General features: G+C 39.6%; 1 protein-coding gene across 6 annotated transcripts in view; it reads left to right on the forward strand.

Annotated features, from left to right (window-relative positions):
- The window catches only part of ralgapa2 (Ral GTPase activating protein catalytic subunit alpha 2), a 96,154-nt gene that overhangs the window by 6,902 nt on the left and 71,997 nt on the right, over positions 1 to 17,255 (forward strand). For all 6 annotated transcript variants that reach the window (XM_030443652.1, XM_030443657.1, XM_030443655.1 and 3 more), the window contains exons 2-3: positions 7,357 to 7,467; positions 7,805 to 7,854. In XM_030443652.1, coding sequence (XP_030299512.1) covers positions 7,357 to 7,467; positions 7,805 to 7,854 — 161 coding nt within the window. The remainder of the gene's footprint in view (positions 1 to 7,356; positions 7,468 to 7,804; positions 7,855 to 17,255) is intronic.

A 17,255-nucleotide genomic window follows, 5' to 3' on the forward strand; every position in this document is an offset into this window, starting at 1 on the left:
AAAACATATCTATTTTTTTATGAAGTGAGGGATCAGCTGGTGTTAAGTTGAATCACAAACAATACAAGTAAGTGTTGCTATAACTTTTTTAAATTTAAATGTATAACAGGGAGTTTTTAACTGCTTATGAAACGGTCTCAATTTCATCCAATGTCACCTATTTAAGCAAACAAGACAAGCAGGAAGATGAGCTTTTTCAGTTGAGAATTTCTAGCTATTCTTAAAGGTGCAAGGTGTAAGAAAATATTCAAAATGTCACAATGTTCAGAATTAATAGCTTTGATGTTATGACATCTCTGTACTGAATTGCAGAAATATGCACTGAAGTTAGCGTGCTCACTAGCTAGCCCTGGCTCGTCCCAGTCCTAGCTACGTAAACACCAACACCCCCCTGGTCCCTGAGCTCCAAGTTTGGACTAACTAACAGAACTAACTACCAAATGGCAGCAAGAGTTAATGATTACTGTAGTAATTTGCTCCCCCTGTTTGTTTTGAGTATGAATTCAACAGTTTTGCCAATTCTTTCATATTGTACCTTTTGATACCTGTTACCAGGTAACATTCAGGTCGGATAAGTCAAGTTTTATTGCAGCGTGCTGAGAATGAATTTAAGGTGCTCAAAGCCTTAGAAAAGAAGCTGCTCTGTAGTCTGATGGTATGCTATGGCACTAAAACAAAGTTTACTTAGTTTCATCGTCATCACCTTATTACAGTTTATCTTACAAAGCAACATATCAAGATGACATTGCCATGTATCATGCATCTGGATGAAACATGGGTGAGTGAATAAGCTGAAAGAAGTCAGTGATACTACTTTGTTATTTATCTTGGTTTCATGAGAAACCACCTTTGTTTTCCTTATTACATTAATTAGGATTGAAGTAGTTAAAATGAAATGCTTCTGGCCTGCTTTTCTGCTGCTTTGACAACCTGTTCGCTTTTAGCAAAGAATGGACGAGCAGGTTATTCAGCTTTAGAGATAAAAATGATAATAGTTAGAGTTCCTTGCTCGTAAATTACCTTTGGTGAAGGGGAAGAAAAATTAAGGAACAACTGCAATATTTTAAAACTTGGTAGGAAGAAAACACAGTGGTTGGTGTGCAGGCTTTAATCTGGCATTTTTTGCCCTCCATTTGTGAAAGGCAGTGTCCAGAGGGAATAATTATATAGAGAAACAATTGTTGCCCCTGTGTTTATTAAGGTAAGGTTTTTTCAGGCTACTTGAAGAGGAAGAGTGAAAGTACCCAGTTTAGCGGCTCTTCAGTGCTAAGCTGCTGATAAAGCCACTCTCTAATGTGCAAGCTCAGACCGGGATAAGGTCAGGCTTTGCCAGTTCTACCATGACTCTTTCACACTGTGCTCTGCGTAGACTCATAGGCTCAAATCTGTTGCACAGCTAGACACTGACTGAGAGTCAAGAGGCATTCACACTGTGTTTGGCACAGTGGCATCGTAATGAAATTATATGCACCAGTGTTGTGATGTAGGAAAGACCATTTTCATAATGATTACATTTGTTTCTAATGCAGCTGCAGTGTGCATTGCACACTGAATAATATGCCATATGACTCTCTGCTGTTGCATTAATCCTGTGCTTCTCATCACTTCAGAGCGAGCGGAAGCCTGTTGACATTTCACAGGTTTACTTTTTACAGACTGGCATACCTTACATGAATTGTAGCTCCTGCTGTGCATCTGTCAGTGTAAATAGAGCTGCATGCTTTGCTCCATTGCTTTAGCCAGTTAGTATGTTAATCATTATCTGACTATACTGCACACAGAGAAATTATACATTGCATGGGCAGGCCAGTTTTTAATGTTTCCTCCTGACTGGCTATAGACTCTCAAAATCAGCTAGCCCACTGCAGGCTTTCATGGCTTTTACAGTCCACAATAGTGTCCTGCTGAAACCGAAAACTCTATAAGCTAAACCCATCTATACACGAGTCTTCTTTCAATACTTCTAGAGAAAACTAGGTGAATTGGCTCCAGTCGACCCCCTGATAAGGAACATCAATTTGACCCAGTAAGCACTGAATTATGATTGACATCTCCAGACTGGCACAGCTTGGAGCACATTCAACACTAATAGAAGCAGATGTTTGTTATCAAGATCTCAAATGTGGTTCATACAACCTTTTAGCCATTGTAACTCTGTAACACCACGTGAGAGACCTCAGCTGGTTTCATCAGATTTATGATTAAACTCCTTTTACGATGGTCAAATGTCAAACTCCTCGCCCAGCCATGGGTGACACAGCACTGTCAGCAGCTAATCTCTTCTTTCTTTTTTTTTGGCCACAAAGAAGACAGAAAAAGAAATGCGTGTAAAAAAGAATTCGATCTTTGTATTTTTAGGTGTTTTAAGTAATGTGTAAAAATTTCTTTTTGCATATACAAAAGCAAAGCTTCTAAAATGTATTTTGTAGCTCTCTTTCTCCAAAGGGTTGAGATTATAATTAATTTTATTGTATTACTTCAGCAGCACCTGACTTCTGACTTGAGGCGTTTTGTGTTGATATTGAAAACTGTAGTTGATGAAAGGCATAACTTTGGAACTGGTTAAAGTTCTGTGTACTAAAGTACAGTTTTGGGTTTTCCTATGCCACAAATTATTAACGAAAACACCTCTTTAATCTTTCAAATGGCTATCTTATCAGTCTCCTTAATTTTTCCCATGCTTCTTTGTTTGTAGAAAACCATGTAGGAAGGGAAGCTCCATCTATGGTGCATCCAGCTTGCATCCACATTAGCTACCACCCCTGTGTCTCTCCTACGTTGTGTTGGTGCCCTCAAGACATCCCTCTGCTGGGGCCCTTAAAGAGTTCTCTGTGCCTGATCCGAGTGTACTGCCAAAGAAACATATCAGTCTTCTCTCCTTCCTTGTCTCCTTTCTGGCAAGAATCTAGTGCACCTGCAGTGTTAGCCAGCCCAGATCTAATGCAAATGAGTGTATGTCTGATCAAAGGCCTGATTAGACTGCTTTTTGAGTATGACATGGCATAGTAATGATTCTACTTCAGGTGGTATGAATGGCATACATTGTAAGTTGTCTAGAGGATTAAGAAAATTAAATGTGAGGACTTATTATGCATGTGTTGTGTACTGATTAAGTTTGAACAACGAGCTGTAGCCACATTAGGCAGGCGTTTGGTTTTGACTGTGTAAATATACAATAGGCTTCAACTGACTAGATGACCTTCACCCGTTTGGCTAACAAGCCCTATGTGCTCAGTGCTGTGTGCACTCTCTTTAGTGCTTGCTGGGCAAACCCAGTTTAACACCAGTTCATTAGAATAGCAAGCAACAGAAAGGGACTAATTATTCAGCTGTGCCACCCAGAGGGATTGCGTCTTTTTTCCATGCTTACCTTATGAAGTTGTTATGGACCAAAAGCATGCCAAAGGGATATATAATACTATGTGGCACTCAATAGTTCAATGACCACTCGCCCTAGAAGTCAGAGTAAAAAACAGGGGGACATTCGTTGACGTGATGACATCTGAAATATCTGTTTATCCAGCCAAAGGTCATAGAATAACGACATCAACTTTGCTTTGACATTTGCGTGGGAAGAGTTTTTATGGAAATGACAGTGAGTTTATGATATCTGCTTCCAGTGTCAAGATAAGTATGATGCTGTGTTTTTCTGCCCTCCAAAATATTAGATTTTTGGCCCTCACCTCTGGCTGCCTGTTACTATTTTCCAGCTGGTCCTCTAACACAGGGTTGGAACATCTGTTCTTCCCTGACAGTTAACAGGAAACATAACACAATGGAGAATAGTGTCATCCAACCCAAACCTGCCATGGCTTGTCTGTTTGGCACGTTTTTATTAATTGTAGAGAAGATTACATGTCTCTGCATCATTAAGTTGTCACAGTCTGCAGTATCTATGTCCTTGTTCATACAGTTTTTAGTCCGATAACAATATGGCTTAATAATCCTCTTGCAGAATAGTCAGTTTTATTGTGATTTAAACAGCTGATAGACAATAGCTAAGTATTTAGCTTCAGTCAATAGGATGAAGAATTATTAGGTTTTAGGGGAACAATTGACCCCTGGTTTGTTTTGCTACTGAACTTGGCTTGGTTTTCTTAGCAGCCCTCCATCCCCTCTCTTTTCCCCTTTTTTAGTTTGTCAGCACTCTCCCTTCTACAAGAATAGGTATTATGTGTGAATCACATCACCGAGGGTTGGCATTAAATCTGCTTCCTCAAACAGAGGCGTTCTGAAAACAAGAGAGCTATCAGCTCATTCAGCTTCAGTTGCCAGTGTTAAGACACAGACTTTCCTCTCACTGTAACCCTGTGTCATCACAGCCCTCTACAGCTGCTGTTCATCCAGCACTTTTTTCCTGTCTGTGACATGAGATCCTTGCAGACTGAGGGGTGTCAATTGAAGGACACAGTTATCTTGTTGGACTCAGAGGATACAGTGTCATCCCCTGCATTCCCAGGGCCAGAGAACAAGTTTTGTCTCTTTCTGTCCGCTCGTTGTTACCCGAGAAGTCCGTGAAGCCCATTGAGTGAAGAGTCTCGCTGGATATTGCAGTTCACAATGCTGATAATCGTTGTACAGCTTCATCCTTTCAGCCAAGCAGTAAGACCTAAACCAGAGAATAGGAAAATAAAGAGGAGAACACTCAGCCTGTAGATCATTACTCAAACAGCATGTCGTTACTAACAGAAAGTTTATCTAGAAGTCTGCCTTTAAATGTCACTGTATGAACTTTGTTGTGATTATCTCTTCACATTACACTTTACTAATACAATTTACTCATGTTAATCATAAGTGCTGACTAAAGAAACAAACTTATTCAGCTTGACGGTGTTAGTCTAATTGTCGTATTGTGTGATTGTCAAATGAGCAAATGGATGTGTTTAGTCATCTCACTTTTAAAAATATCACAATCTACTGTTTAATCACAAAGGTGATCCATGATCAAAATGATTTTCAAGTTGATATGCCCTGTTTAAAATTGATTTGCAGTACTAGTTTAGTAACGGAAGTAACAGGACATGAGATACTCTCTGAATCTCTAGGATTAACCTGAAAAATTGATAAATCACAATCTTAAATTGTCAAATCGTCCCCCTATATATAAACATTTAGTAAACAAATGTCTTTGCTCATGCAATGCAGAGTCTGACTGTCTTTGTTTGAATTTACCTACTAAGGGGAGGCTTATCAGTGTCTTGTCAGCATTTCCAAGATGGTTGGCATCAGCCTGACATTCTTGCTCGCTGTCAGAAGGTCTGTGATCTTCTTTTTATGCATTTTTTTTCTCCCCTCACGGCCTTTCCCTCCATCCGTCATGCTCCACTGGTCATGGGGCTATTTGAGCAGATGGGGAGCAGTGAGACTGAAGGTTGGCGAGCACAAGATGATAGCCCTTTGACATGCTGCCTGACATATGAAATTGACCTAGCCCCCATCAAATCCATATGCACCCAACAATATTCAAATTTGTGTTGAAACATTATACAAACATCCTCTGTTGTCTTTCTCTATTTTGGTAATACACAGGTACACCATCTGCAATGATCATTCCTGTTTGATATTATTTGTTTTATTGTTTATCATTTTAGCAATCTTTATTGATATTAGGTGTGCCTTTATTTTCCTTGAAACTGATCTTACAGAGACAGTTCTAATTACTGGTGTAATAACAGAACACAGGCTTAAGCTGGTCTTTGTTGTCTGAGGGATTTAGGTGAACCAGCATTCTTGGAAACCCTCCCAACTGAATGAACTGTGTTAAATACTTAAACTTGATAGATGAAGCAGAGTCTACCTTAAATGTAACATTTAGCCAATCCTCTTAGCCACATTTATCAGTAAAGTTGTGTATTTTCTTCTTTGAGAGGTGTATGTCTGGGTAAATGCTCAAGTCCATTGTCCACAGTTCACTGCACATCTCCAGTATAATGGCCCGTGGGATTTTCAGGGAGGAGTGTTTTTTTGTTTTGTTATAGTAGAGCAGTTCATTCCAGTTACCTATACTGAAGACAAGACCGCTAACCTGATCCTGTCAGATCAGAGATCAACCTAAAGAAAACCAAGATCAGATGTGGGTAGCTTAATGCCAGGAGTAAGGGGCATTTAATGAAGTGTTGCCTTCTGTGAGAGACCAAGTTTATTTTGTGTCAAGCAACTAAAACATGTATAGTCCTGATTCTTACAGTTTTCAGTGTAGAATTGGCTACCTGCGAGTGTGACAGTATATCTCCAGATTATGTTTACGGCCTTTATGGCACATCTGAATCGAGCTTCTAGTTTCATATTAGTCCTTTTGTCTTTCAAAGTGCCACTGAACTACCCTGGATCCTCAAATGATGTCTAACTGGTTTTTACTATGTTAAGGCTGAGAACTAAAGGCAGTGGTGCCTTTTTATTTGATCTTCCCATCAGTTGTCTTCATTATCTTTGCTTTAATCTAAGGGCAACCACAGCCTGGCCTTGATCCAGACCACAGATAATCCCCAAACTCATCCAAGCTGAGATGAGAAACTATCTATTCTAAATGGTGACTGAAAGCCTTTTTGTGGAAACTGCAAATTGTCCTGCCGGCTGGAACACCAGCATATATTTACTGACATGCATTTTTAGTCATTCTTTGACTTTTGCTGAAAGTGTGTAGAACATTTTGGGGGTAGTTCCCCTCTTTTTAATCAACATATTGTGGAGCTGTGTATAGATGAGCAGCACAGAGCTGGATAATTTCAATGCAACAGTGGAACATAGGTGCAGTAGCACATTAATATGAGTTCCCATTCAAAGACACATCCTTGTACATGATGTTTTAAATTAAGCCTCTTTCCAACTCAAAAGGAATCATTTGTACTGTGTCACATCATCAGCAATGAAGGGATGTTTTCGAAGGGATTGTGAAATTATCAGATTTGGAGGCAAAGTTGTTTCTCAACACCTCCAAAAAGCCTGTCACCATTCCACTAATGATTGCAGGTGATGGGTGAGTGAGGTTACACAGGGTAAGGAAGTGAAGCAATTTGCATTAATGTTAAACTGATCTGCAACAGGGGAAAGAAGGGGAAATTCATCTGTGCAACAGTGAAGTTAAAAACACTGTCACTTTTGATTAAATAAACAAGTCAGGTGGCAGTTATATAGACAAAAGAAAGACACTCAAAGGTCAGAAGCATTCAGGCGTCTCAAAATAGGATGGTGGAAGATTTTTAGTGGCTGTTCAGTTCAACATTCTGCATAATAGAAAATCTGTTCTCATTTTACGATACATCTCAAGTTATTTTCCAGATTTAGATTTAAGGAGACTCTTAACAACAAAGATTAATGCCCTATCCTCACTGACAGCATTTCCCATTTTTTCCACAGATTTCATCGACAAGAGTGAATTGAAGGCGTTCTTTGAGAGCAATTGTTCTCAGATTTATTTTATCTTCTATGAAAATTTCATTACACTGGAAAGCAACTTAAAACAAAAAGGTAAGTATTACTAGTTGACCACTACCCTCATTGGTTGTTCAATAATAAGCCCTCTACATGCTCACCATGCTGTGCCCCACATTAACAGAGCAATGAACATACACTCATAGAGAAGTACTTTGTGGATATGTCCATTATAATTCTGTGTAGAGCCCGACTCCAACACTATTGTGGATAAGGGCATTAATTCATAGTATGCTCTCATTCAAGGAGCACAGGTTCCTTTGAGTAAGTGTTCACGAAATGGCCTGTATTATTGTTACATTATTGATGAGGCTAATGCAATACAGCTACTGGTTATTTGTTTAAAAACCAAAGTACTTTCCTTGTGTTTTAGGGAACAAATCTCAAAGGGAGGAGCTGGACTCTATCCTCTTTATTTTTGAAGTAAGTCATTCCTCTTTTTCTCTGTTGCTGTCTCCATTTCCACTGAAAGCTACTACAGCCTCAACCTGTTTACTGCTGAACTCTTGGGTGGGACCATAGTTTCCATGGCATCATTCTGCAACTCTGGCTACTTCCTGAGATAGCCTCAAATAGGTCAGAAATTAATTAGAGAATGTGCTTGGAAAAAAATAATTTTCTCAATCATGTTTTAGCCATCAGCAGGCTTAGGAGAGCTTTCAGTTTATTTCCTTTTTTAAAACCTAGATGTGCATGCAAATCAGAGGAGGGATGTCTTTCTGTGTCTATGTGTGTAATGCATCGTTGTCTCTTTGGCCCCTCCCTCTGTTTTCTGAATGCTCTAATGTTGCACATGCAGGCTAAAGTCCCTTACCTTGTTTTCCCACCTGACTGCAAAGGCAGCTCCAGTTTCCAATACAAACAGTCAGCTCTCCAGTTACATTTGCTCAGGGCAGGGCTGTAAGGATGGCAGCAGATCAAAAAAATGGGGGGCAGTCTGTCTTTCCCTCTTTGTACAGTATGTCTTGTCCTAGTTTTTCTTCTCACCTGGGAGCCTTGTGTGGGAGTGTGTCTCGCAGTATGTCTAACATAGAGTAAGTCATTATTAGCAGGATAATGTGTAACTTTATATTCAGTCCCACAGACCAATTCATTTGTTATCACAGTAGCATCAGACCAGACACTGCTGTTGTCTGTCCTTAATATGGATTCCTGCTCATGAGGCGTATCTTGTACAGCTTGAACTCTATTTTCGTGTTATCACGTTACATCTTTTTGTTGTTCTGTCTGAGTGATGCATTATGTAATTAGTGATTCATTTTAGTGCTTGCATTATCTTGAATGTTTATTGTCTACTGATGTTCATTGAGCTTATTCCCTATCAGATTGGAGCTGCAGTGATTAGTCGATGAATCAATCGAGCGAAAATCAGTCAATAAGTCGATTAATTAATAATTTCCAGCAAAAATGTTAAACATTTCCTGATTCCAGCTTCCAGCAAGGATTCCCTTCTTTTCTCTGTCATTTGTGATAGTAAATAGAGTAGAAGAGTTTTAGGTTTTCGACTGTTGGTTGGACAAAGGATACAATTTGAAGTTACACCTGAAATACTAGACTAAACAACAGTTGATAGATTGACTAAACCATTATTCACTTAATGGTACTTTCCAACTGTTTCAGAAACCTCACTAGATTTCCCTCCATTTTTTCCATTCCTCGTCTGTCCGCGCATATTCAGCCACCTTACCTGTAAATAAAGCCTGGATTCATGCCTCCTACATATTTATGGAGTCATCTTTTGAAAAAGAACTAACATTGAAAGCAGCTTAACCCTCATTTGTCCCCTTTTAGCCCCTGCCTGTGACGACGTGTGCTTTTACCCATGCACTGAGAAGATAAGCTCACTTTGAGTGGTGTGTACAGGACAGATACAGGGTCGCTTTGATCCCCAGCTCTCCTACACTCTGCGGACTTTCACTTTACGCTATATTAGATTAGGCATGTTGGACCATATGTGGCTGTGAATATATCAATGGATACGCTTCTGGCTCACAAACACGCACTACTAATATTAATCATGTTATCCCAGAGGTCATATTATGTAACCAAGGACATAGCAAATGCGGTAAAAGATTAATACGATACTTTGAGGTTTGTGGATTATGCATTTTAATCATTTTCTTTTCTGAAACAAGCACAAGCATTCATAGATTATGTCAATTTTAGCCAAAACCTAATTGCTTAGGGCAGGATGTTACTTTTTTAAAAATGAATATAATTTGTCTGAGTCACAGGAATGAAACAACCAAAACATAAGCCCCAGTAGCCTTTGTCCAGAAAGTTGCAGAGGGGTGCGGAGAGTCGACTATGAATGTATGGGACCAAAGCCATTTTGTTCTTTACAACACACTTAAAGCTGTAGTATGTAACTATGTTTTTGTTATATTTTCTAAAATTGTAATTATGATCTGACAGTAGAGTGAAAAACAAGTCAGCTGTGTAAAAATCCACTGTCTGGGGTGCCATTTAGCTCAGTTGGTAGAGCGCGCGTCCCATGTGCTCAGGCTCTGCAGCGGACCTGGGTTCGAGTCCCGGCCTGGGTCCCTTTGCTGCGTGTCACTCCCCCTGTCTCTCCCTGTTTCCTGTCATTTCTTCAGCTGTACTATCAATAAAGCCATAAAAGGCTTTTTTTTTTTTCTTTTTTTTTATCCACTGTCTGTGGCTCCACCCAGTGGCCGTATTTTGATTTGCAAGAATCCACCGCTCCTGGATCAACACAGCCAATCAGAACCAAGTGGAGTGTCTGAGAAGTGTCAATCATTCCCCCTCGTGCAGCGTGCAGGTGCAGTGCCTGCTCTTATCTGGTCATACCTGATTAGATACATTCAAACTCGAGCCCAAACTGTAAACAATGGCAGAGAAGCAACTTGGCAAAATAATGCCCAACCGTTGCCCACGTCAAAGAGAAGAAATAAGAAGACTGATGAAGAAAAGCAGTGTAAAAAGAAACAATTGGACTGTTTCAGAAAGAAATCTAGGATACATATCGGAGCGTCATTTCAGAGGTGGAGGGAGCTGCAGGATTTGGAAGGACTCAAGAGCTACGCAGAGTTGGCCGCTTTTCTGCTGGAGAAGTAAGAGCCACTGCTTGATATGTTTATTTCTGTTATTTAACCACAAGGCTAAGATGGCGGTTATAACAGTAATACTCACAATAGCGCATATCGCCTTACGACGTTGCAGTCACAGCTGCGTAGCTTGTTGGTAAATCTGGCTTTTAGCTTGTATGCTAAACCCAGTGTTTAGCTTTGTCTTTATTGCCACTGGTTAGCAAAAGTGTATTTCAAGGTACCAGGCAGTGATAACGTTAGCTTGTGTTCAGTACGCTCTGAAGTGGTTGAATAAGTTTAGAGAATTAACGTTACTAATGCTTCAGAAGGGCAGCATGGCAAAAATATTGCACCGGGTAATGATTACCTGGTAACTCCATCTACCGCGATGTGAGGAATATTATTTGTTACTCGGGTTACTACTTGTCATTGTAATTTCGTTGTATTGATCAGAAGTACAGTTGTCAGGGCTTATGTTGTTGTTGTTATTTTGAATGCAACATTTTGAATCTGGTATCCTCTGTTACCATGGTTAAAAGCCTGCTTGTGCATGGCAGGCTCCTCTGTGGGAGGGGCTCTGAAGGCAGGGCTGCAGTGCAGCAGAGAGGAAGAAGGAGGGACCTGGGAGCTGTGCTGATTAAAATTTTCTGGTCCAGAAAAGTCCACTTTTTTCTCAGAACTCCAGACTACAGCTTTAAATGCAAAATGACAGGTGAAGGGGAACACACAAATAAACATGGCTGCCAAGCTCATTCTGCGCAAGAATTTTAATGAAAATTCCCAGTTAATGTATGTCCTCATTTCTCCAGGCACATGGGAAATAAAGTCACTCTCACTCTCCATCACCTGAGTTCCTCTTTGCATTCAAATCTGACTGACCTATACAGTACACATCTTCAGTGTGTGTTTGCTTTGAGCTGGCTATGTGGGGATTACTTTGCTGTCATGATGAGGTATGTGACCCCTTTTTTCCTGGGTTGCTGTGGGGGAGTATGATGCCCGATGCTTAGCCTGTTTGAGTAATGGATATCTGGAGGGGGTAATCTTTTGTCCCTAAACTCTGCTGGAACACCCCACCCCCACCGCCACCAGCGGCCATGGCCATTCCCTTCCAGGATTTCTTTGTGTCTGCTGCCACAAAGGCATTCACCATCGCAGCTTGTGATGCTGCCCAAGAACTAACAGAGGAGAGATTTGATCTCTGTGAGAATGCATCAATACTGAAGATGCTGGAGAGAAAATTTCATTATAATCTTTTATATCACCTTTTGTGTTTTCTGTATACTTAGTCTTTTTTAACACATAAAAAGTATATTGGTATCATCACAGAAAAAGGTCCATTGACCCAATGTGGAAATACTGCTTTACTTTATTAACTCCCCTCTGCTATGACACACCTAAATCATCACTGGTGCTTCTTAATTGTTTTTAGAAGTTGCTTATCGAGTTCAGTGAAGATTTGTTTGTGTTTGAGGTGTGACATGTGATGGCACATTAAATAGACTTGTTTAAGATACTGCTTGTTAGTCAATTAGTCAATCCCCTGGCACTAGCTAGCTCTAACAGACAAAGGTACATTCAAACAAATTCTAAGTAAGGCCAGTATAAAGAATATGAAAAAGTTTTTAAGGTGCTGCATATTTCTCAAACTATGATAGAAAATACTCGCTGTCAGTGTGAGATTTGTGAGTGTGAGGCAGAAGTAAGAGGAGGCGAACTAGAGGTTCTTCTGAGGGAGCTACAGGGTCTGTAACTGGCATGGGAGATGCTGTGCATGCAACAGCAATGTCCTGGCCAAGAGGAAGCCATGGTTAAGGAAAGAAACATTCCATGTTGAATAGAATTTGCTAGAATGCACTTTGGTGACTCGAAATGAATAAAGGTTCTTGGGTCTGTTGAGACCAAAACTGAGGCTTTTTAACTATCATTCTAAGTGCTCTGCTTATTTGAAGCCAAGCGTAACACATGACAGAAACACACCATCCGCACTGCAACACAGCATGATGGTGACAGCGTCATGCTGTGGGAATGCTTCACTGCATCAGGGCCCTAGAACGGTTTGTGATAATAGTGAGTTAAATGACAGAATTCCTGGTGGGACATGCGTGCAAATTTAAAAGACCCCAAATGTAAAGCCAAAGCTTTCTATCAGACCTCAACCCTTGAAAATAAGGAATACTCATGCAGTCAACTTATTTTGTAGCCATATTTTACCGTATTTTGTGGGGGGGATTCGCGATATTCGTTTTTTGCTATTATCCCAATATTTTAATATTTTCCAACTCATCTTGGCCAATTGCCAATTCTGATTAGAACCCTATCAATGCTGATAAAGGTGTAAGGGAGTAATAGTGTATTGGCTTAAAAATATAGTATACCATATACCTTTTTTAAAGGTGATCTCCTAAATGAAATACTTCAAAGATATGTAATGAGGGCAGGATCCTTTACAGTTTGACAATAAACAGTTTTGTTGAAACTAACATCAGTGCACTGACATGATAAACTTCACTGGGGATTTAATAAATAAGAAATACACCAAGTCTCTTTTTTTGCATAATTTCCAGTAAAAAATAATCACTTTCAAAACGTATACACCAGTACCGTTATATCTGTGATAAGCCAATATCAGCCGAAAAAATCAGCTAACCAAAACATCAGTCGTGCTCAAATGCCAATACGTACACTTACATTTTTTCACCCTATGGCAGGGAACATCAGGTCTCTCCTTGAGTGAAATAAATATATTAGTATGCCCACTATTATTATGATGGCACAGACGCATAATGGTTTTCAAATTGTACACATTCTCTACTGAGTGAAACGCTTAAGTTGCAGATCATTTAGTGTCATCTTATCAGCATGTCATATTGGCAGAACTGTTCATTTCAGGCTAAATTCATTTTAAAGATGGTTGATACCGATGACTTACTAATATTATTGTGCATACCTAGTATATGTATAGATATTTTTTTTTCACAATGACTTGTTGAGTCTTTCTTTTAATCAGTATGAAATGAGCTCGAGCTCGATTAAAACACTGTGATGAAATTATAGAATATGAGAAAGTTGAAGGGGGAATGCATATAATTTTATCTGCGCCACACCAGTGCAAGTAGTTTATGGCAAATGTAAGTATGTAGTGAAAGAGATACTGAAAAACTGTTGTTGAAGGATGCCATTTATGCAGAAGGTATGTTTAGGTGTAATTCCACGAATGAGACCAGATGAGAGTACTGTATCTGTAAAAGAAAAAAAAAAATCTGCTGTCACAAGACCAGATTGAGTTTCTCAGGCCTTATGGGACTCGGGTTTGTTTACGCTCTCCTATGACCATATATGACCTCTCACTGTCTGAAAGCAGTTGGATCCTGGTGCCACTGAGGTTGTGGGACAGGTTAAGGGACATAATCTGGGAGCAACAGAACTCGGAGGAAAATCTGGACATATCCACTTTCTCTCCAGGATGTGACCTCACCATGACCTGGAGTCTGTCATCCGGACCTGACTCAGCACTCTGAATTTCCCCTGTAATTCTCTCTGTGAAAGCCCTTCATCTAGATCTGACTTTAGAGTAGTCTTGTTAGAGTAATTTTCTTTATTACATGTAATTAATCTTATTTTAATGGATAATGCTGAATTTTATGCTGTTAAGGGCTTTTTACTAGATTACATTTATTTAATCAGGAATGGTTTTGTAGTTGAGAGCATAATTTAAGGGCTACCCTGGTCAAAATGATAGTACAGCTACCCTCAGAAAACCAAAACGCAACATAGACACAAGGCACACAAATACAAAAAAGGAAAAAAAGGCCTTTCAAAAGTGCATTTGCCCAGTTAAGCCAGAAACTTAACATTCACAAACTAATTAAGGAGGAATGAGGCACTTTAATATCCACCTGCTGTAGCTCAAGTCAAATGGATGATTGATTAGGACTCGTTCAATGCCACACAAGTATGGAACTATTAACACAGTGTTTCTCTGCATCATGAACACCCATCAACAGTCCTAACTCTCCATTGTAATGGCATCAAATTCTTCTTTGTTGAATCACTCAAACCCTCCTCCACATGTTGACCCATGTGTTGCTGACAAATGAACCCAGGGCCATTTAGCCAAGTGACTTGTCTGTACATGGAACAAGCTGACTAAATTACTCTGGATGTCTGAGGCTGATGTTTTTACTTGTGGTCATGTTAAGCCTTTTTAACCTGAACAGCTTCAGAGTTCTATAGTTATAACCATTTATGTCACTTGCGAGTGCTTATTTATCATTTAACATTTTCTGGATGCTTTTTTTTTTATGTATAGTTTTGTTAACATGCAGTTTAGCTTTCTACCTTTTGTCCAAAACAGTATTCATGCCTAATCTTGAAAATAATTTCAAAATGGTCCTAGCAACTTGAAAGCATCTTGGCTTTCACACACCAGAGGAAAACCTGTCAGCTTAGCTGCCAGTTGGACACCTGAGAAGTTTGATTGCACTCTACTGCTGCCACCCACTGGCCACACAGGGGAATCAAAACATCTTAGTATTTTGTTCAGAGGTGAAGATTGGTAATTCATTGTAAATTAAATCTAGAGAGAGAACCACAGCCTTTGAACTTTAATATCGATAATATTATAGGTTCATAAGATGTGAAATGTCATCTTAAATTTACATTAACCAACAAATAATGAGGGTGAGCTAAGAAATTTGGTTAGCATGTAAATGAGCAGTCTTGTCGCGCTGCAAAGCATTTTAAACAAAGCAGGGGTGTAACTGACGTCATCTCTCACACTGTACGTGAGGCATACAAGTCTTCTTTCCTTTGTAGGCCAGAATTTGTTATTCTCTAATAGAAAGATAATACTTATACTATTTATTGTATTTTAAGATGTACGTATTGCCTAAGTGTTGTGTGATTGACACACTGGTTGTATTCTGATTACCACATGTAGTGTTAGTAGGATAGTGCTTTGTGTCTCCAGTGTCTTTGTGTCTATCTGGAGATTTCTTTGTCCTTAGATGGTATAATAATCTCTGAACAATCGGGAGAGTGCTGCATGTCTGTTGCTTGTCGCCCTTGCAGACTTCCTCTTGGAGATGTGTATTCTGTGTCATGTTCAGGCCCTGCGACTGGAAACCTAAGTGCGGATCATGTAAATGTGTTAAGGCTGTAGTTGTACAACAGTAATGCCCCCATCTTTATGCTGGAGTATGGCTGCAGATTAGAGTAACTCCACCAACCCTCAGTCCGGCAGAGTCTGCATTCGCCTCATATCAGCCAGTAAATTCCTCATTGTTGCAGCCGCCATTCCAGCTCCGCGGGGAGTCTTTCTGAGCAAGCTTCTCCATCTCATTCCCACTCTGCCATCCCGGTGCTCTGTAAGGAGAGAGAATGACATTGTTATTGTGTCTGCTCACACTCACACACTCACACACACACATACACACAGGGAAAGGCTTAAGCAGGCTACCCTGCTGTGTTACCGCCTAGCATAATGTGTCTTCTGCCCCAAGGAGACCGAGTGAAGGAGGCCAGTATAGAGCCTGCACAGAGATGTAATAATCCCATGTGGGATCAATAGCAAGGTGCAGCCACACGCCTGTACATGCCAACCATCACGTCTGTGGATCAGAGAGTATTTGAACAGCACAGATATTCATCCAACACCCCCTTTAAGTGATGTATGTCTTTCAATAACTCACCTGTCACTGATAATGACAGGGATTTAGTTTCAGAGAATAGGAGGGGAAAGTTAAAGATGGAGGATGACAAGGGAAGTAGGAAGTTGTTGACAAACTGAGACACTCAAAACATGAGATGACTTTTGGACCACCACAGCACATAGAATAACATGGCATAGCACAGGGTGAAATATTATGGTATTCCATCTTTCAGAGCAAATCTTTACTGGTAATATGGAGATGTGACAACACAGTGTGTTATTTGGGTGTCTAAAATGTTTACATTTTAATTATTCAAATATAAAAATGACAAAGTATATTGTTAGGTAAGGGTTAATAACAAGTTTCTTTTTATAAGTAACCTTTACATTTGCATTCACTCACAGTTATGAACGTCAGTTTCTGGCAATAGACATGTTTTTGCTTTAAAGTATCATTATTAGATAAATGTTGATTGCATAATATAATGACTATATGATAATTACCCAAACGGTGTAAAATTGGTTCCCTATAACCTCCGCTTTTACAATGAAATTTTATCTTCCACTGGGCATGAAAATCGTCGTGGACTTGTGATCCAGTCATGCTGGCAGCATTTCTATCTTCTTTCATGTTTCCATTATAGACTAAATGACTGAATAAACTACATTTTTCTCTTATGTTGTTAGTAGTTGCTACTCTCAGGAAAAGGGAAAGCAATCCCGTTGTCTTTGCAAGATCTGCGTCAACAATGATATCACTTGGAAGTGGTGGGGGGGGGAGTTGTCTGCTTCTGATTTAAAAAATGATATCTACATAAGCCTTATTGTTTTACCAACAAAGAAAAAAATCCTTGAGATTATAAAAGATGTCACTTGGCAGTGTCATTTTTCTCTCATGCCATTTAATGATAAATAATGCTGTATAGACTCTGAAGCTTTCTCTCAGTTTCTTCTAGACTTTTGTTGTTGTTGTTTTTTTACTTTGCATCTGTGGCTTTCGAGGACTTAATCTTTTTAGTTAGTGTTATGCACTTTTTTTGTCATGCTCTGAATCCTCCTATTCTTCTGCAGGGCAGATGAGCTTTTTATCATGTTGGCTAGTGTTGGTGACTGGTTGAATA

Source organism: Sparus aurata, chromosome 16 (genome assembly GCF_900880675.1).
Source record: "Sparus aurata chromosome 16, fSpaAur1.1, whole genome shotgun sequence".
In the NCBI taxonomy this organism is placed as follows: Eukaryota; Metazoa; Chordata; class Actinopteri; order Spariformes; family Sparidae; genus Sparus; species Sparus aurata.